Raw genomic sequence first — 21,525 nt, 5'->3', positions numbered from 1 at the left:
GAGCTATGAAAAAATAATTACTCCTATATTAAATTTTATGCAGGTTATACTGGCAAATATAGGTAAACCAAAGAAAACATGGAGAATAACTTAATTTCAGAGATGTTTTACATAATATTGTCCCCTTGCAATGCTCATCTTTATTACAATTACAAACCATTACCACGGTTTCTAAACTGTTAATATGAAAATCGGAGCGATCTTCAGTCAATCATTAATTATTTGCTCACAATATCACATTATAATTAAGTAAAAACAATTGCATATACGAAAAAATAAGTTAAATATTAACCTTGAAAATATATATCTTAACTGTATTCATTACGTTATGTTAAAGTTATATTTAGTAAGAAGTTTTCTTTAAGACAGTTTGATGGATAATCAAGCGTTATCTTAGTTTTTTTTCAAATACACTATTTTATATGTCATTGTTCCAAAGTATTCCAAATATCTTAAAAGTTACATACACTTTAATGAGATCTAAGATTTTCGCCAGTTTAATTCATTTAAATGAAACTAGTATTTTTCGGATAAACTACGCGTGATTTATTTTTGTAAAAGACTACATACTCCCGACGTTTCGGTTACTTTTCAGCAACCGTGATCACGCGTAGTTTATCAGAAAAATACTAGTTTCATTTAAATACATACACTTTCATTGAGAAGATTTTTTTTATAAAATTAAGCTAAACACTTGCAATACAGTTGTGTTAGTGTGGAGCTGAGTCATAAAAGACAGTTATATATATTAGTAGTAATAGCTCACGGTATGTTTTTAAATAACAGTACATTAAGTGAAACTCGTAAAATACCTTATATTTATTGCTCTAACTATGAAAGTTCGCGTTTAAGTTGTAATGTATTGAAACGACCGTTATAGTTGGTCTCTGAGATTAGTTGCACGTTCTCAGTACAACGGACTAATGACGAATATTTAAAACAGTTCTTGTAACAAATTACTACGTTATTTTTTTTTAATATGAAGAAATTATACTACACTACTTAACGGAGTTGTTTCACTTTCCATTTATTATAAATTTCAATCGAATAATAAATAAATATAATTTTTATTTTATTATCAACTGTTATATACACGTAAATTGCAATACTAGAAAGTGCTATTAAATTAAAGTTTTCATATAAAATAAAATAACTTTTCTAATTATTAAGTGAATTATAGAGTTAAAAGAGAAAGCAATGTCATATCGTAATAAAAAAAACAACATAGAAGTATATAAAGAAACGTAATTATGATAGCAGCGTAATAGTAACCTCATGTATACCGTACACGTGAAAGTAATGAAGGCGTAAAGGCTAACATTGACTCTGAAATCATATTGAGATCATTACGTAGGACAATTGCCGTCAAAACGAAGACTACAGAAAAACTAATATATATATATATATATATATATATATAATAATTATTTTGGTTTCTTATTAATAAAACACTAGGCTTACTATTAAGTAATTATTTAATTTAATCTCAGAGGGGAATATTGCTTTAATTCCCTAAGGAATGTCTCTAAAGACACGTTCAGTACCAAATTGAATTGTCGCTTTGTGTATTTTTAAACAAAGAGTTATAGCAGTTAATGTTAAGCAAATTTTTTTATTATGTTTTCTTATATTGTAATTATAAGTGTACGTAATATATTTCGTACCTGTCCCCAGAATACACTCTTTTTTATTATTTCTCGGTTCTATGACGTGTGTAATAAAATGCTTCTGTTCTATTTACATTGTAAATGAGGTAGTTTGTGAGGATGTATGTATGTTTATTGTTCTTTCAAGCAAAAACTGCTGAACGGATTTTAATGAAATCCATTGCTGTAGCAGGTAGCGTATACAACAGACCAATATATAGGCTAGTTTTGTTACCTATATGGTCTTTTTAGGAACAAAGTATGTTGTATCATGTCACGTATCACAGATTTCAATCTAAGTATACATTAAATTCCTCTATGAATTTAATTCTAGTCTTCGTGGACGAAGCCGCCTTTATAAAGAAGTTGTTCATAAGTTATTAGCTGAAAAAGTATAATCGCATCAAAATCTATAAAATTTTTGTTGCTGTTGAGGTTTCAATCGAATAATATTTAAAAAAATATAATGTTGATTGAATGTTCCATTAATTCGATTTTAGTAAATTAATTAAGTCGTGGTGGCCTGGAGGTTAAGGGCCCGCCTCTCACACGTGAGGGCGCGGGTTCGAAACCTGGCAAGTACCAATGTGATCTTTTCATATGTACTTTCTAAGAGTATTTAGACACCACTGACAGGCGGTGAAGGAAAACATCGTGAGGAACCGAGTCATATAATTTCAAATTATAAGATTGAAATCGCCAACCCGTCTAGAGCAAGCGTGGTGATTAATGTTCTAACCTTCTCCTTGTTAGAAGTGGCCTTTGCTCAGTAGTGGACTCCGATAGGCTGATGATGATGATGATGAAACTACATCAATAATTGTATTATTATAGCAATTATATTTTTGTACTTCGAAATAATAAGAACCTATTCTTGAAATAAAACTAATATTTTTCGGATACTACGCGTTTATAATTATTTTCAACAACATACTCTCGACGTTTGGTTATTTGTCAGCAAACGTGATCACGGTCAATCTTAGATCCCGTTAAGTATCTATTCTTCCAATTTAAACTATGAATTTATTTAATTGAGGGCGTAATTAAATATAAAATTTAAAAAAAACGAACAGTATTTACCAAAACAGGGAGATATTTTTGCTTAGCCTTTTTAGTAGCCATGTATAAGTCGGTAATGAGACATTATTTTAAATACAGAAGTTATTTAATTGTCCCATAACTGCAAATTTTGCATTTATTCTTAATTATAAAATTCTCACGCCTTTTTTTAGTAAGCACTCTACTTACTAAAGATGAAACGGATTTGTATGTGACTTCTTACGTAAATTTCTCTCGGTACAAAAAGAAAAATAGTGAATGCTTTTAAATATTATGTATTTATCGCTTCTATGACACGACAGCATTACACTCAAATTGTTACTGTAGCTTCATGGAAATAAGAGCTACTTTCCATAAAGTTCGGTGACGATATTTGTATGTTCGTTTTATAGTATCGGCCAAATCTATCAATAGATAATTTAATATGTATGTGTCTCAAGCGTAAGACTATAAGGCGGTTTCTGTTTGTTGCAGGATGTTATATTGGTTAAGGACGGCGGCTCTCTCGGGTTCAGTATAATCGGTGGTACCGACCACTCCTGTGTGCCATTCGGCGGCAAAGAACCCGGCATATTTATATCACATGTATGTATAACTAACTGATCATATTATCAAGCAATTTTGTAATGTTTATGAGGTTTGAACGTAATTATCCTTTAGCTAATATTCTGCTTTATTTGTCCTATATCAGTCTTCTTATAACTATTGTTTTAATATAAATTCAAGTAGAAAAATTTTGTTTAAAAAAAAAATGTCGTCATCCGAGAATCGAATCTGTTATCTCCGATAAGTCATATTGATTTTGATATAGAATTTAATTCATACTATTAATGCTTATATCAAAATTTGCATCTTCACAGATTGTTCCGGGCGGCGTGGCGGCTAGATCTGGCAAGCTTCGTATGGGCGATCGTTTGCTTAAGGTGAACGGCACCGATCTCCCCGGGGCCACTCACAGGGACGCCGTCCAACTGCTCCTACAGCCGGGGCCCACCCTCACACTCACAGTACGACACGACCCGCTACCGCTAGGATTCCAGGTTGGTACATGTCATTACACACGTGACACAGGAATCGCCATGTTACACACCATACTGACGATATATAACAGACCCGCTGTTTCACAAAGTATCAATAAAAGAATTCATGTTTGTTAATAGCATAAGGTAGAAATTAATTTAATGTATTGTTTGTAGTTTAATTTTAAATTAAAGTATAAAAATTTATCAAAACGTAAGGTTTACAACATACCTACTGTATATTTATTTGTTCTGGCGATCCTGTGTCACGAGTGCAGTAAGTCGTTTTGAATGCCAAATGGGTGACGAAGCTTTAATAATTTTTGTGAATTTTAAGTCGTTGCATTGCAAGTCGGTAACATTTGTATGTCATAAAATAAAACACCATGCGCAGTTTCCAATAACAGATTAACGATTGTCTCATGTGCATGACTGCAAGTTATGGGAGAGAAGAAGCGATTATGTTATCATAAGTATGTTCGAAGTAGTATAACGAACGCTTAAGTAGTTTGGAGAACAAATATGTAGTGCATCATATCAACTTAACTAGGCCGTGGCAGAGCTGCCGGGACTGTCGCTTATGAAGAAATTATTAATATGTATCGTTTGAGTAATATAATATATATATATTTTGTTCCACACGTGCACACTACGGCCATCACAACACACATACAGGGTCTCATTCAAGTTGAGATTGTTAACGCAACTGTAAGTGATCGTCAGACCAACTCGAAACTATGTGTTTTAAAAACTATTTATGTCCCCTCCCCCGCCACGCCCCTAGTCACGCCCCTCCCCCTTATACAGCGTGTTCAACGCGATAATTACCGCTTCCATAGTTGGTTATTTAAACCCCGATGTCTCAATTGCTCAGATATATAAATTAAATAAAGCTTTCTTCCCATTTTACCTTTTGTTTATGAGCAATATTAAGTGTGTCCTATGAAATTTTACGTGGATTATTATAATAGCTGTACTCGACCGTTCAACTTGCATGTTTTGTATTTGCTTTGCATGTTCTTGTTCTTGTCAGCACAATGAACAGCTTGTGTGTGAGTATGTTTGTGTCGAGATATATTTAGGGTTAAACCATAAATGTTGCAGCTTAACGACGGTTATACCGAGCTTTTTAGACATCTGAATTTTATTTATCGGTACTAAAATTTACGTTATGTTGCAGGAGTTGACCATAATAAAGCAAGAAGGTGAAAAACTGGGTATGCATATAAAGGGAGGTTTGAACGGACAACGCGGCAACCCTAATGATCCAAATGATGAAGGAGTGTTTATATCGAAGATAAATAGCGGCGGAGCAGCCCGGAGAGACGGCAGACTGAAGGTATGACAAATTCAAATAAAACTATTATATTCATAATCATAATGTTGCGTTGTAATAAAATTATCGTTTTGAAAGGAAGAAAACTCAGTTTCTCTATATCTAATATGTAGGTATGTCTCATTAAGTAATTTGTGTGTGTAACACACAAAAACATATGATTCTTGGTAAGATGATGTGTCAGGAGTCTGCTTGGTCATGATAATTCTTACTCTATAAAAAATTCTTACAATGTTCAAAAACCAAAGATCTTTGTCCGTTAAAATTGTATGTGTAAAGTTTGAGTACCATATATTAGCTCCAAATGATAGTTCTCAGTGACAGGTCGTGAAATTCTATGATACATAATAATGCAATTGAAGTTTTCTTTATCTCGAAATTTATTAGGTGTTTTTTATATCAATATCTTATATATGTTTTATGTTTAAGGCTGGCATGCGTCTGTTAGAAGTGAATGGCATTTCCCTTCTCGGTGCTACACACGCGGAAGCTGTAAACGCCCTAAGATCTGCATCGGACGCCCCACTAACACTAGTCGTCTGCCATGGATATTCACGTCCGGAGAAGAGTACTGTGAGCATAAGATCATTTAACAATTTTATAGACTGACGCTATATTATTTACCAGTTTATATACAGGGGTGCAAAATGCTACTATAGCTAGTTGTTCAATTTGCACATCATGTATTCTATAGCCTATAGTTTAGTTGTATCACAAGCTAGTACACGAATACCATTCACACAGACGGGCAGTGAGAGCGGGACGGCTGATACCGGCGGCTCTCTGTCTCACTCTACCTCCAGTCTGGATAGAGACGAGTCCTTGCATCAACAACAGGTTTGTTAGATAAAAAAAACACGTGCATATTACACTGATTACTCTAATTATTTATTATCAAAGTATCTAATAGTTTTGTATTTATTTTTAACGTAATGATATTCACAACTTAGTCAGTTTCATTATAAATATTACTATGAACAACTCTATCATAGGAACAACATATCCGACAAGATTTAGTGGAGTTTGAACATGAGAAGCAAGTCGCCGAGGTGAGGGAGAAATCCACCCCTGAAAAGGTAATTTAAACGCAAACTTTGTAGTACTATTTGCATAGATAGACAACTCTATCGCACAGTTTGATACATAAAGTGTGAAAAGTTTTCTAAAAGTGCTGTACCTTTCATCTTATAATACACATTAATTTCTGTATAATGATACTTCAAATAACTTTTCCATGTACAAAAATACATTAATACATACCATATAAATATTTTTTTATGTACAAGGTGCTAGACATAGTGCATGCTGTAGAGAGTATCGCCCTTGATCCTTCACCACCCACGCCGGAACCGCATCAGAAGACCACTACCGTCGTCATGTCTAAGCACACTCTGCACAACCAGGTATGTCCTTAAGTCAATTGTGTACACATGTCCATAGTGTATATGTTGGTATATAGTGTACATAAACTACTTTAGTGCCTTAAAAATAATCGTTTTGATTTTTAAAAATTTAAAAAAATATTTCCTCTACATATGTGACCTCTGTGTTCACTTGTATTTTATATTTGAATTATTGATTTAAATGAACATATTAAATTCCGTACAGATTATAAAATTGTTATTCCAAATAAGAGTAGCTTATATTTTTTCCGTCTATTTCTTTTTGAGAAATTAACAATAAAAAGCATGGAATTGAATTATGTAGATATGTAGAAATAAAGCTTAATTACCTTTAACATATTTGAAATGCACGTCGGTCTATCGATGGCATGCACCCTGTATAAAATAGCTTGCATGAAAATATTATAATATATGAATATAATATTTAATATATCTTCCAAAATAAATGTTATTTATTGTTTTATATTATATAAGGGAACGGTTATATGTGGACTATTATTTATAATCATATTCTGTTACTAGAATTTTTTTATATGTATAATCTGTAGTACCTGTATCAATGGTATGCATGTTATCTTGTTTATGTAAAACTTAAGAACTGTAATGGTCACGTGATCTCCCCAATTCTCTTCTGCAGCATCAGTATATACTCCATAGTCGATGTCGTTATGTGCTAGTTAAGAGTTGTGACAGAACAAACAGATGTACTGACAAAAGGTTTACGTCCATTGCAGAATGCAAAGCCAGACGGAATGGAAGGGAACACATAATACATCAAACATCTGTCCAATGTACATAGTTTTTAATCTATGGACTATATAATATGAATATCATTATTATTATATTACACTTTTGTGTTGCGGGTGATGTGTATTTACTTGAGATTTGTTTCATAACCAGCTAAATGACGGTCATATTTATATGTATGCTTATGGATTTATAATTTTACTATACAAACCACACAATCTTCACACCATGTCATGGACAGCATTAATTTTATTATTTAACTCCATATGTAAAAATAGTATCTGAAATAAAAAATATTTGTTATTTAAATCCATGTAAGATGATTTTATTGTCATATATGTAATGTTATTTACAATATTATTTAATTCTTATATATATCATTTAGTATAATAATAATTATTATCATTAGTATTAAATATTAACTGAAATTCATACCAGCTACTCTAATGTACCGTTTCTATGCTCATGACAATATATTGAAATTAAACCAAAGTAATCCTACTTGATTGTGTTATGGAGGGTATGTTGATGTTATAAATGTATAAATAATTGTTATATTTCTAAAAGTATATCATTATACTCTGTTTAATGTGTAGATGTTTGTATGAACACCCTGTATTATGAATATCCTGATTCTAAACAGCCTTATTGCTTTATCAATTAAACATAAATTGCTTTATCAATAGCCGATCAGTTAATATAATATAATATAATATTAAATGACCAATGTAGACTCTTAGTGAACTGTCTAATGTACTGAAATCTCATCCTGATTCTATTTGAAATGCCTTTTGTATAACAATTTACATATATGTTAGTGTAAATAAATCTTTTTAACGATATATACATACAATCATTATTTACAATTGATATATCATGTCGTTTCTTCCATGAGGATTTTTGGATTGTGACTGTGTTAAAAAAAATATATGTCTTATGTCATAAATTATTATGGAATAAATGTAATTATGTAAAATTACCTTTTAATGATTTGTATCTATGGTATATATTATAAGTGCTTGTTTCTTGTATTGCTGTATTGTATATTATGCTTTTATAGTGCTCCTAGAACGAAATGGCACATTTAAATTTAAGAGTTGCTAAATTTTTTTTTTGAGTAAGACTTAAGTCATTGCTACAAGGCTAATAAAATATATTTTGCTTTTTGGAGAGCTATAATGTTATGATATGCTCTTGTTTCGCTAAACATTTTTTTATGTCCAAACTATTCATTTACTTTAACTAAGGCGGTTCTATTGATCATGTTTTTTTGGTCTACCTTTCATGATACTTTTGATTTATGTAAAAAAAAACAATAACATATCAAATTAAAATTTCTGTAATGTTATTTTCATTAAAGATATAAGCATTATATTATAAAATTTGCCAAATCTTAAAACTGCCATTTATTTTGGAATTTTACAAATGGAATATAGATGTATGTAATGTAAATGGATTGGCACCTTTCTTTGTATACAAAATTATTCTAATTGATCTTATACTTTAGTGTTGAATTTAAATACACGTTGTTTTGAAATTGGTGTTTTTATATGTACTTGTAAGATTTTTGTTAGCAATTTTCCCGTAACATTTATTTTGGAAGATTTAGTTTCATGTTTAACGGTCAATTATTTTTACCCCGTTTTAAGTTTTTCTTTTTGTTATTGAGGCTGTTTTCTTGCAAGTCGCTTCCGCTAAGGTCCTTTAGAACAAGCACAAATAGCTAAGTAGTATAAAAGCAGTGTAGTACAATTGTTGGTTTGGTTAGTCGTCTAGTGCGCCGGTTGCGGTGTCACCGTTGGGGGTCACACAACACAAGCCGAAGAGTCCACCTGCTGATAGTCTTGGAACATCAATCGACCCACCGACTAACCCACCGCCGGTCAAACAGAAACCACAAGTGCCTAAGAAGCCACAAATGAAGCGAGTTAGTTTCACATCGGAAGCACAAGATATGACGAACGAATCGAACGAGCGAAACATAACGCATCTATCGCATGATACATCCCCGATGGATACTACTAACGATGCATGTCAGGGAAATAGCTCTTTACTAATAAAACATCGACCCACTAAAATTGTGAATGAAACCAAATCAAGTATCGTACGCCCCGAAGAATTTATCATCCCACCTCCGCCTTTATTCGCGACTAAAGTAAGTTTAAGTCATTTAGTACATGAGGCGGCACCTCAGCTAGACGCCTCCCTCATCACTGTTGTCCCTGAGAGAGTAGTCCTGCCAGAACCTATAGTGGCCGAAACAACTGTGCAGTCTAGTAACTCAACCAATTCACCAGAAACAGAATTCCCTCCACCCGTCAACTACAATGCGCATCCGATTTTAGATAGTTCTTTAAGATTAGATAGGGATCCTCTTGCAGCACCAATATTTTCTGAAGTGCCTTCACCTCAAGTCTTCCGTAATAAATTACCGTCTAGCGAGAGTAGTGAATACTTTGAAGAATTATCAGTTAGTCCTGTAGGAGAGCCAGAGCCACCGGAATTGTTGTATGCTCAATATAAAACTCTTCCTTCTGTATCACACGTACCGAATTCACCTTGCTACTTGCATCCTATGAGAGGCCAGTTCGATGACTCAGATGCCAATTACTACACTTTGCGCGACTTACGAGTTAAGAACATATCGCCGAACATGGTCCATTCTATAACTTATCCTCCTTGTAATCCATACCCCTCGTTAACGACGGTCGCGGGTACATTCAATCCATATACTTGCACGGTCCCATCAAGGGCATCTAGCGACGAATCGTTCTCGCCATCAAAACCGCAACTGTCACCGTCATTAATTAGTTCAGTAGGAAAAGATATAAACGCCAATGTCACACAACTTGTTACGATTAAAGAGGAAGATGCTCCTAAAAGTGTTCAATTAGAAAGAAGAGTCCGTTTCGGCGAAGTGACGACTGCGCCAGAAATTAATAGATTTTCAATGGGTTCCGAAACTGCGAGAGAGGGAAGTACCTCGCCCGCATCCACCCTGAAACCCTCATGGAGCAGCAAAATCAAATCCTTTGCCATCGGCGAGGTAATCATTATTGTACGGCATTACCCACAACACTCAGCTTCTTATGATTGTGTTCGTCGGCAACCCGTCTCGATATACTAAAACACACGTTATGTCATCGTCCCATACATACCATTGTTTTACCTCGTTACAGACATTAACAGGCATTTTATTATAGTTTGCATGTTTTTAATTTATTTTTACTTACTTTATTAATATTGTTATTTTGCATATAATTTTGCTGCCACCAAGGATTAACTTATTGACTGCATGGGTGTTTATAGCCGGATATGGATTTTAATCATAGCTTGTAAATTGTGCTTTTTTTATTATTTATTTTTATTATCATCACTATATATGATATTGCTATTTTTTTGGTTGTCACTTTTTATATAATTAAATATTACAGGCTTCCCCACCTCAATCTGGTAATTTTGTGAAAGCATCTGTGAGCGATAAGAAAAAATTCTTTGAGAATGCTATGGAAGAAAGTCACAAATCATCACCCAAGCCAGGTAAATCAAAGTTATTAGTAATCTCATACTTTTAATTACATTTAAATTGGTTAGCGTTATGAGCAATTTAATTATAGTCAGTGATATTAGTGTTAACTATTCCATTATGCGTGAGGGCGCGGTTTCGAAACCTGGCAAGTATCAATGTGATTTTTCATAGTCATATGTACTTTCTAACAGTATTTAGACACCACTGACAGACGATGAAGGAAAACATCGTGAGAAAACCTGGACTTACAATTTTAAATTATAAGTTTGAAATCGCCAAACCGTCTTGAGCAAGCGTGGTGATTAATGCTCTAACCTTCTCCGTGTGAGAGGAGGCCTTTGCTCAGCAGTGGGCTCCGATAGGCTGATGATGATGATGATGATGATGATGATTCCATTATCTGTATTATATGTAACCCTTTTTTTGTATAATGACAAAAAAAAAATTATCCATTTTATTTGTAAATACAAACGAAAATTTTTTTTTGTTACTTTCACTAGTGTCTTAATAATGTTTAAATGCAAAATTTAAAAACTAAAGCTATGTTTGGTTTAAGTAATATTTTATATGTTCACTTTTTAAGTTACTAATTTGGTTCAATATGTATTGATACATTTTAAAGCAATGACCATTGTGGAACATTAACAAGGACCTACTGGGTTCATCAATCATGAATCATTTTATCAAAACTCCTTACACCTTCCAGAGAAAGTATTCGCATTCTTATCAGCGGATGAGGTGGAGAAATTGAAGCAGGAAGAGGAGCGGAAAATGGCGACGCTCTCCCGAGCTGAGCTCGCCTCGTGGTCGCCCGACCGCCAGAGCGGAGACAGCGAGCATTCAGACGATGAACCGTATGAGAACGGTCACAGGTAATACTAGTGCTCTTTATGCAATACATTGATATTCTGCACTATAGGAATTAGGGGGTATTTTCTTTGGTACATTCAAGACATCTAGAAAAATTGGTCTTTTGTATCAACTGATAGAGACGTAACTTGCCTATTAAATTGCCTTTATATACATTTGGTCAGATATGTCTTTGGAATTATTTCATTTTCATACGATGTAATAGTATAACTCTGTTCAGTTAAATGATGGCCTTTTAAAGAATTGATACAAGGAATGCGGGTCTCGTTCAAAAGTACTTTTTTTATTATGTGAAATATGGCAAAAGAGCAGACGGTCTACTTGGTGGGCAGTAGTCACGGTCGTTTATGGACATCCGTAACATCTTTATTGCGGTGCGTTGCCAACCTTGGTTGTTTAGGAATAGGAGGGGTGGGCATAAGGAAATGATAGAAAAGGGTGGGAACAGGGAAAGGGCAACCGGCTCTTATTATTGCTATAAAAAAAGAGACAGCTTAGCGACAATTTTTTTACTTCAAAAAGGCTACTTCTGATATCTATCATATATATATTATTGACATAATATCGAATTAATTCAAATATTTTCAATCTGTTATCGCTAGCGCAGGTGAACAATAACTATTATATATATGACATAAATCATTCCAGCGTTTCGTTGGGTGGTGTTTCCCCCTCAGCGAAATCTCAGCGTCGTGCGGGACGCGATGGTTTAGACGCTGAGGCTCGCGCAGCACGACGAGCAGCCTGGCGAGCAGCCCGTCTGCGCTCGCTAGAACAGGTGACGACCTCTACCATGTTATACCTTCACTGCGTTTACACTTAAGAACTTCGATACGAGGCAGAGATAAATACGTCATTTTCGTACATACAACCATCGAAATTGGCGACGTGAGGGAGACTTGGTAGTGAGGCTGGAAGTTCATTATAATCAGTATAATATCTGAAGTAAAACTCCATTGATGGTATTATTCCCTGCCTTGCTCAGTTCTGGTGAAAACGCAACCTAACCAACGAGCTATTACTAACTATAAAATCAATTGCTTGCAAATATTTCAGAATATTCTGGATTATTTTGCATCAGTAATATATAAAAGATGGCATGTAATCTAACTGTATGAAAGATATGTCGTCTATGAAATTCTATCGTTATCGTGAGTAATTTATGATTACAATCGCGTCTTAGAATTGAATTGTAATGGGAAAATTAACATTTTAGGACGCGATTGAATCACAAAAAGCAATTAAAAGCATGGTGGGTCCAGCGCATGAAATCATAGGAGAGGTGCCGCCAAGGGATAATTCTCCTTCCGAGGTAAACATTGTATTGGTACAGTAATATGTATACACGTTGTTCTAATATACTAAGAGATGGATAGAATCAAGTCATACATGTGATTTAATTCCTTCCAAATAAATTTGTATGTTCACTTTGTTTTAAACCCAAACCTAATGTGTTTTTTACCTGTGAGGGTATTTATTAAATATAACGCTGGGGTAATCTCAATATCTTGGATGAGTGATCCAACGATGCCTTTGATGATATATACAATTCACTGTTCACTAATCAGATACAAATAGCACTTGATGTCGCGCTTCGTAACGCGTTGTCCAAGAACGAGACTAAAACTGTCATTGTGTTAACTATATACCTGTCACTGGTTGGGTGTATATGTCCGCTTCGCATAATATGGGGATGTGTATGTGAAATTGGCTTTGAATTATAGAAATGGCCCCTGCCTCGTATCGCGTTACGTACAAAGCCGGGGCCAATACTGGCCGTGAAGGAGAAGGAAAAGTTGTTAGACGAGCGAATAACACTGCGAACTGAGGAATACGTCTGTCCGGCTACCGGCGAGACTAAAGTGCGAACCGTCGAGTACATTGAGAAAGTTATTGAGAAAGAGGTACGCGACTGTACGCGACTGTACGCAACTGTACACGACTGTACGCAGCTGTACCGTCCGCGATTGTACTTGTCCTATATACGCCGCTGTACACAAGCAATGCGTTTTAGTGTGTGGTTTCTTTTTTGTTATTTCTATGCAGTGTGTATTATAGGGAATATGCTTAGCTTATACGCAAAATATACGACTCTGTCTTGACATATGATCGTTTAATATTTATATGACTTGTGACTGTGACTGTTATACGCAGATGAAGGGGCGTGCACATTAAACAAAAAATTTTGGCATTTTATTACGTGCAACACCGTATATATACGCTGATTTAGTAAATAGTAGAAAATGGTAGTATTTTAAGCAACTAATTTTGTATATATGGTGGGAGATAGTGTATTGTATATATAAAAATAAAATTAGGTATAGAAATAATGATTTCATAGGAACGGTTATCGAAGATTTCTTTTTATTGTAAGTTTTTGTTTTTTTATAATTACACCGTTATTTAAGTGTGTTGCATGATATACTGGCATGGCATGCTAACATTAATTATATATTTGTCAGACAATACCCGGATTCTAGCCACGGAATCTTCACCCAACAAATGGTTTGTTTCGTTTTAATATTATATAATGCTTGATGCGATGATTTCATTGTTTTTTTTTTGTTATAAAATTATTAATATCGTATATATTTTTATAATGAAATTGTTGCATTAATCTCGCTTACTGCTTGCTCTAAAGCCTACCTGTCTCACTGTAGTTGGTGTCGTGTTGCATGTTTAAATTTACATTTAACATTATTTTAAACATTAGAAAAATAAATTAAAAAAAAACAATTCATTTATCAATTTAAAATTTAATCATGAACATAATTCATAGAAATAATATATGAAAATTATTCATTGTGTAAATAATATGAATAACATTTTGTTATATCATTCATACAGTTTGTTCATATATCATTAGTGAATTTATTGATGAGAGTGGAAATTAAATAATTTATTCAAATAAAGGTGGAGACGACTCAAGAGAAGATAATATCATTGGAATTAACAACGAGTCCGAGTAGTGAGACGGCACCGGATTTAGAATTGGGAGCTAATCTGGAGGCAGAAGAATCCGGGGAGAACTCTCTTCAGCCAGATATCATACAAGTGGTGAATCCCATACTCGATGGCGGAGCCGGTCACGTGACTTCCATACCCGTAGGCCCCGCCCACAGGCTCACCTACACAGATAAACAGTAACGAGGGTTGCCACCTCTATGTTGTAGAGTTGGTCTTAACCTTCGACGTTATATGGAATTCATATTATTTATTTCAATTTGATGATTTATGTTGACTTGAAAAATTATTTGTTTAATAATAATTTTAACTTAAAGTTGGCAACCCTACGTCCGTGACAACGCTATCGGCTAGACTAGTCGACTTCACGTCGAGGATCAAACTCGATCGTAGATTTCTTCAAGGGAACGAACGAAATTAAAATATTTTACATCCATTTTGTATTATAACTGTGATAATAAGTATAGAATTCCACCGATTTTTGCTCTTATTATTGATATGGAAATCGTTGAAGAAATCCACCAGCGAGGTGCATCTACGTGGCATTTTTATTTCGATCACAATTTTTTTTTCTATATATATATATCTTGTCATTATTTTCCGCGACGGAGATTTATATTTGATCTTAGATAGTTTTTATCTATTTTGATAATAAAATTTTTTCTTGATGTACTTTACGTATCGTAATTTTTAAATGTAACTTCATTCCGTGCAAGTTTTATTGTCTGACTGAATGTTGACTGTACCTGCTAACGGAATTTGCTAGGTTCCGTTGGGTATCGGATTTTTATTCAAACACGGCTGCGTTGCCTTATACAAAATGTAAATAAACACGGCGCATTGGCATCACACGACTTACTATATAATACATTCATGTTATATACTTGGTACAAACTCATATGTACATAAGTGTAATTTCAATCATTGTCGTTATGAACTGATGTATTAATATTATAATTTTGACATTTTATTTTTCTCTATGTAAGTGGTGCCTTAATTCCTCAGATGTACTGTATTCATACAATTCATATTCATTTTATAATAGAAGCTTGTCGAACGTTTTTATTATAATGTAAACTAGTTTTAAGCGATTTTATAATAAATAAAATTTATTTGTCGTATACAGATAGTGATCTATTCTGCATTTTCATTGGATGTGTGTAACGTGTCGAGATGGACATGCCCTTACGAAATGTATATTTACCTTGGTGATGAATTTGTAATAGATTTTGATATTTAAATTGAATAACAGTTAAAATTTTAGTATTATTGTATCGGATGGGAGAATGGTATGGTGTGTTCTTTATATCTTTCTAAGGATCTTTAGTAATGTGGATTGTAAACTAATGAAATTATTGTATGTTTGTCCAATAAATGGTTTAATATATATTTTAATAAAATTACATAATCCTTTTATTCGTAGGGTTTTCTTTTTGACAAAAAAAAAAATATATACTTTGAAATGGTAACATTTAATTTAAATAAAATTAACATAATTCTGACGACGTTCTATACATATAAATGTATTATTTCTTCGGTGCTATAATTCCTTCCAGTTGTGCCTGTAAGAGGAAACGTTGGTAAATATTATTATGTTATATTAAAATCTACCCACCTTTCATATTGTTTTTTTAAATTAAGAATAAAAGAAAAATATAAACTTGAACTATTGTGGAAATGAGTTCTGGATACGAATTTTTGTCAGTTTTAACATTATTTGGCTTTAGTATAATGAATATTTTTTACGAAAGATATGTTATTCCTGTATCATAATGTAAGTATAAATGTTTATCGTACCTTGAGCTGAGCGTTAGTCTTCTTAAGCGCAAGTAACTCTTCTTGATGTCTTTTCTCTTCTGCTGCTCGTAATTCTGCCGCACGTCGCTCCAATTGCTCAGTCTTCTGTTTTAGTTCTGCACACTGCTTCTCTAATGACGAACGTTCTGCTTCCAACTTCGCCACTTGTTCCATTAGATCGGATTTTCCTTGTTCCGACTAAAATATTTACGTTATTTGTAAAAACTGTACTATGAAAGAATTTATTTAACTTGAATAATAGAAATATGAAACTCGTTCGTTTGCAGAAAGTAAATAAAGCTTTCCTTAACAATACAATAAAAAGACAAATTTATATTTCTTTGATTAGTTTCTTTAAATCGCTGTAACCTTTGTGTTCTCGCAATAAAGGTTACATGTTAAAAAAGGTAAGACATACCTGCAAAGCTTTCCTCATGCCGAATGCAATGGAACTGCAATACAAAGTCTGATAGGCTTCCATTGTTATCCTCGCTTCATCACGTACTCTCAATAAAAGAAGCCCTCTTTCACCACAATTAATAGTAACCTGATTAACCGAATTAATTAAAATCATTGTATTTTTAATTTTTATGATCCTTTAACATATAGTTTAATATCAATCCTATGCCGACAATTTACCAAAGAGGCTTAGAAATTACCTGACGTATAAGTTCATCGAAACACTGAGTATAAAGTTGCCTGCGAACCGGACATATTCCCGTTTCTCTTGCCTGCCTTTGCTGTAGACGTGTATCCAACATTTCTTGAAGATTTATCACATCTAATCTCGTTGCTGGAGTAGACGATATCTGATCGTAAAGAAAGCAATCACTTATCTGTCCTTTGGTATATTAAGTGGCTAAAGTTATTTCACCTTCTGAGTCCATATCTGTCCATCTTCTTCCCATTCTTTAGGTGGTAAAATCGCATTGAGTATTTCTTCAGTTTCACGTTTTGCTTCTGTAGGTATACATGGCTGAGCTATCGTACCAGTTGTTGGGGATACCTAAAATGTTCAGGATATTTGAAGGTTTTCTTTCATTTTATACATAATATTGATTATTGAAACTACTGAAGCGATATGAAACAAACACATTTTTAAACAGCGCTTTACAAAAAGAATATTTCTTCCAACAAATACTTACTATTTTCTCTGGTTGTTTTGTAACTAATACTGGATTATCATAACGAACTAATGTATCTTCAGCAGAAACTGGAGCTCTTTCTGCCATTTTTCTTATAGCTCTTAATGTTTATGTATATCACTTAGATAGATTCACCTATTTTTAAAAACACAATTGTATCCTTGACAACAATGCGGTATCATAGCAACGACCGCCGGGATGCTATTTCGTATATCAGATTAGTATATCTAGTGGAGAAAAACCTAAAATTCGATAGACATAGGTAATACCTAAAAAGGAAGAAATAAATTTAAAAAAGTAATACCAGTTTACGTTCGCTGGGACCTACAGGTTGCTGCGTATTGTATTGTAACTGTAATGTAATATGTCTTGGAATATATACGATGCTAAGTTAATTAAGAAATTCAATATCTCTTCGGATCAAGGCCGTTTTACTCAGATTTCATTTCATTATCAACTGTTTCTAAAGTTTCCATGATGATATATTTGATAAAAAAGCGCTTAATTCGATTCATATTTTCTTACATAGTTAGCCTAAATGCATAGCTAAATTGCGTTAAAACACGCAGATTCATATCGTAAATAATTTCGATTGTAATACGTTTAAGAAAAACGTTTTAAAATTAATTAATGTCTTGTGATGTTATTTGTACGCTTTTTTGATGAAAAATAACATGTAATAAGCAGCGACAACCCATAACTATAAACTCATATATCATTTTTAATTTTTTAACTATAACTACGACAAAAATACAAAATGCTTAATATAATTACCGTTACCTACTGCCCTATCAAGATATATTTTTTAAATAATAAACCTTATTTTTATAAAGAAATAAAAATGTAGTAAACATACATTACTTTTTTTACAACAACATGTTATGTGTGTATTTGTTTCTGAGAACAAATAGCGTAGAATCCACAAGTTTGGGTTATTTAGTTGCAAAAGTATATTTCCCAAATATAAATCGGGCTTTAGCTTTCCTTAATCGCGTCTATAGCTTGCGGTATCACGTAGCGCAAATCTAGCTTATTGAAGAGACTCGGTCTTTATTGCTATATAAACAGGATAAGAGCCAACCCTGGCCAAGAGAATATTGTTAAAACATAGTTGATCCTGTCTTTTTGGGACCAATACTTAGATTATATTCATATTTTTAATGTTGAAATTCTTAGAAGTCAACAATAAATTGATTTATTTAATAAAATCCTTAAGATCGACTGAGACGAAATCTCTTAGCATTCCACTGATTCACCGTGCGGGTGCTGGGTCCATCGCGTTGCAGGGAGAGGAGCTTCAACAGTGCCTGGGACTTGAGACCCAGGTGTAGGTGTAGCTTTTTCTATCGCGCGATAAATGCCCATCTCCACCGTCCAAGCTCTTCTCTCTACCTAACCACATTTATAGGTTTATAAGGGCTGCCTTCGAAGTACGTTCTAAGAATGAATTAATATTAGTTCTGGACAGTCAAAGTCTTTTAGCAGGTTTTAGAGAGATTTAGCTGTTATACCTCTCGCTCCCACTTCTACCGTGTACAAATCAACGACGAACCTTTTCGAGTGTTAGTGAGCTCGTAATATTTATTTGCCTCGATGGCATGGTCTTTGGGGATGTTTGTTTCCCAAAGAACCGTAAGCTCTAATATTACAACCCGCTTAAAAATCGGGAATACATAAATATGACTAGTCTGGAGGACGACGCACAAATATCCTCTGATATGTTGTATTATTTCTATACATATCCATCATTATAGTCCAATCCGAAGCCGCTTTTAAGTAGTAAGTTGTAAGAGTAAGGTTTGACGTTTGATTTTATAGCCTTAGTGCCTTCTCCGACAAAACCTACTGATCGCTCGTTTGTGGTTATTACCCTTTGCGCTCTAGCTACCTACCGAAAGACTAACGGCTTCACGTATGATTTCCAGAACCCTATCGTGACGACGCGAGTATTGACCGCTATCCAGGAGTACCTTACATCCCACCAGCAAATGTCTTCCTACAGATATAGCAAGTTTTTTCCCACAGATATAGAAAATTTTCCATACCTTTACCCCATCTTACTAAATTACTCTAATATGGGAGAGTAATTTGGAACGCATTGAGATAAAATTTTAGCTTTGCTGGTGACCAATCACGAATTAAGGTGTGCCATTTTAGTGCCAAAATTATATTTCATCAAAAAGTTTGTAACCTATCATTCAATTTTACTAAGGAAGGAAAACTGTGTTTTTTCTACAAAACTTCTTATAAAGTAAAAAATTATGGGAAAAGATTTTTATTAAAAGGAACTAATAAAACTTACTTAATAATATAAACACATTGTATATACGAGAGTCATTTTGAATTAATATCTTACACGTTACTAATTTTTTTTATTCAAATAAAAAGATTTTGAGAAAAAGTTATATGTAAGGAATTGTTATTAGATGAGAAAGGTATTAGGCCTTAGGTTGGAATAAAGAATTCTGTATGTCTTTTAGAAACAACTTGGTTTCAGAACTACTGTAACCAGAGTCGGTGTTCTTGTTGTAGACGATATAACTTATACATGTGGTATAATAATAGGATCTTCAGCCAATTAAATAATTCACGAGCCATTTATAACATCTTCTGTCTCGTGAGCTTGCTATATATATAGGACTATTCATATTCGGCATTTCATCATTGCATATTCGTAAAGTTTTAATTATAAATTTGTTGTTGTTGTAAATTTTTATTCTCTGGTGAATTACTTCTGAATATACATAAGTACCCAGTATTTAACATTAATTTCTATGTTCTTTCTTAAATCTCGGTGATCCAAGTCTCAATAATCCCAGATACAACTGTCAACCAGTTCGATCATTCTGTAAGATCTTTGTAACGAAAAACAAATCTTTAAAGTCGATTGTAAAGAAACTTGATAAGGATAAAATAAAAATTTTGATTAAATTTCTGAGACGGCCATGTTTGACGACTTTAGAGATTTCTTTATGAAGAGTCCGTTAGTGATTTTTTTTTTAATTATTTTTGTTTTCGACTTTATCCGTAAAGTGGAATTTTATTTTATCAATATTCGAAAGAAAATCGTAAGAAAGGTTCCGAGGGTTCCCTATAATTACGACTAAGGCCTTTTAATTAGCCTTGTTAAAAAATTTGTTATTATTAGCGATTTATTCTTTGAAGCTTAATACTTTTTTAATTTGAACAAGTCAATAATAAGGCTGTTGCTTGATAAACTTAGAAATCCTTATATTTTGAAAAAAAAAAAAAAAATGTTAAAAACGATTATTTGAAGGTATTTAATTTTGTCATGATTATAAATAATCGAATAGGATTACGCATTGTACTTTTAGTCACTTTAATATGGCTTGTGTGTTCTACCGCAATAAGCGTCATAAACACATGTGTTGAAGATTGTTCATCATCTTAATGAATTTTCAGTGATGTTTAACAAGAGGTCAACGAATATGTCGCTGTATGTACTAAGTTGATATTTTAAAATGCTTGTCTTTATTACTGATAAATATTGTAAAGTTTAACGTGAAGACGATATTTTTATTATAATACATTGTATATTAGTTTGTTTATGTTATGACAAGCTTCGTGATAATGAATATTTATCATACATTGGCTAGCGGGAATAAACTAAAAATAATGCTGATAATTTGAAACTACAATGGACTGTGCCTGTTCAAAAAGCTACACGTATTGCTCTCCTTAAACATTTTTAAATTCTGCACTGTGTATACGATAGCTAATAGTATTGTTGGTAGATCACTTCAACTATTCAACTTCATCCATTCCCCGAGGGGATACTTCACTTTAAAGGTATCGCTATTACGTGTTGGATCTAACATAAAAATAAATACTATTTAACTTAGAATTTAAATGATTGTCTTCAATTTCACGTAAGACTATAAACAACTAAATGAATAAAATTTTATTTATATCTTTTGATAATGTTCCCCAAGGAATTGATATGAAGGAGTTTTTAATGATTCAATCAGCTTGTAAACATCTTAATATCA

General features: G+C 33.2%; 2 protein-coding genes across 12 annotated transcripts in view; one reads left to right on the top strand and one right to left on the bottom strand.

Moving 5' to 3' along the window:
- LOC116768909 (protein lap4) overlaps positions 1–15,987 on the top strand; it is a 55,884-nt gene extending 39,897 nt beyond the window's left edge. For 4 of the 11 annotated variants that reach the window (XM_061528311.1, XM_061528313.1, XM_061528319.1 and 1 more), the window contains 14 exons: positions 3,180–3,290; positions 3,566–3,745; positions 4,905–5,063; positions 5,490–5,633; positions 5,805–5,897; positions 6,053–6,136; positions 6,347–6,463; positions 8,979–10,256; positions 10,645–10,750; positions 11,446–11,611; positions 12,258–12,387; positions 12,826–12,921; positions 13,334–13,513; positions 14,523–15,987. In XM_061528311.1, the coding sequence (XP_061384295.1) occupies positions 3,180–3,290; positions 3,566–3,745; positions 4,905–5,063; positions 5,490–5,633; positions 5,805–5,897; positions 6,053–6,136; positions 6,347–6,463; positions 8,979–10,256; positions 10,645–10,750; positions 11,446–11,611; positions 12,258–12,387; positions 12,826–12,921; positions 13,334–13,513; positions 14,523–14,756 (3,078 nt within the window). In that variant the 3' untranslated portion in view covers positions 14,757–15,987. Of the gene's footprint in view, positions 1–3,179; positions 3,291–3,565; positions 3,746–4,904; positions 5,064–5,489; positions 5,634–5,804; positions 5,898–6,052; positions 6,137–6,346; positions 6,464–8,978; positions 10,257–10,644; positions 10,751–11,445; positions 11,612–12,257; positions 12,388–12,825; positions 12,922–13,333; positions 13,514–14,071; positions 14,115–14,522 lie in introns of all 11 variants that reach the window. The other 7 variants (XM_061528318.1, XM_061528332.1, XM_061528326.1 and 4 more) reach the window with 7 other exon arrangements.
- Positions 15,988–16,026: 39 nt separating this feature from the next.
- On the bottom strand, positions 16,027–17,853 carry LOC116768911 (putative inner dynein arm light chain, axonemal). Its single transcript, XM_032659806.2, has 6 exons — positions 17,516–17,853; positions 17,245–17,376; positions 17,030–17,179; positions 16,789–16,917; positions 16,371–16,568; positions 16,027–16,135 (listed from the first exon to the last, which is right to left on the bottom strand). Exons 1-6 carry the CDS (start codon positions 17,600–17,602, stop codon positions 16,100–16,102), a joined length of 732 nt encoding a protein of 243 aa, XP_032515697.1. The 5' UTR covers positions 17,603–17,853; the 3' UTR covers positions 16,027–16,099.
- Between the last annotated feature and the right edge of the window lie 3,672 nt (positions 17,854–21,525).

Source organism: Danaus plexippus, chromosome 5 (assembly GCF_018135715.1).
Source record: "Danaus plexippus chromosome 5, MEX_DaPlex, whole genome shotgun sequence".
NCBI lineage: Eukaryota > Metazoa > Arthropoda > Insecta > Lepidoptera > Nymphalidae > Danaus > Danaus plexippus.
Note: the sequence above shows the minus strand (reverse complement) of the source record. Positions and strands in the feature narration are given on the sequence as shown.

Coding starts and splice junctions, on each gene's coding strand:
- LOC116768911 (XM_032659806.2), bottom strand. CDS start 17,602: ATGGCAGAAAGAGCTCCAGTTTCTGCTGAAGATACATTAGTTCGTTAT. Junction 17,377..17,515: donor CAAAACAACCAGAGAAAATA/GTAAGTATTTGT, acceptor TGAACATTTTAG/GTATCCCCAACAACTGGTAC. Junction 16,136..16,370: donor AGACTAACGCTCAGCTCAAG/GTACGATAAACA, acceptor TTCCTCTTACAG/GCACAACTGGAAGGAATTAT.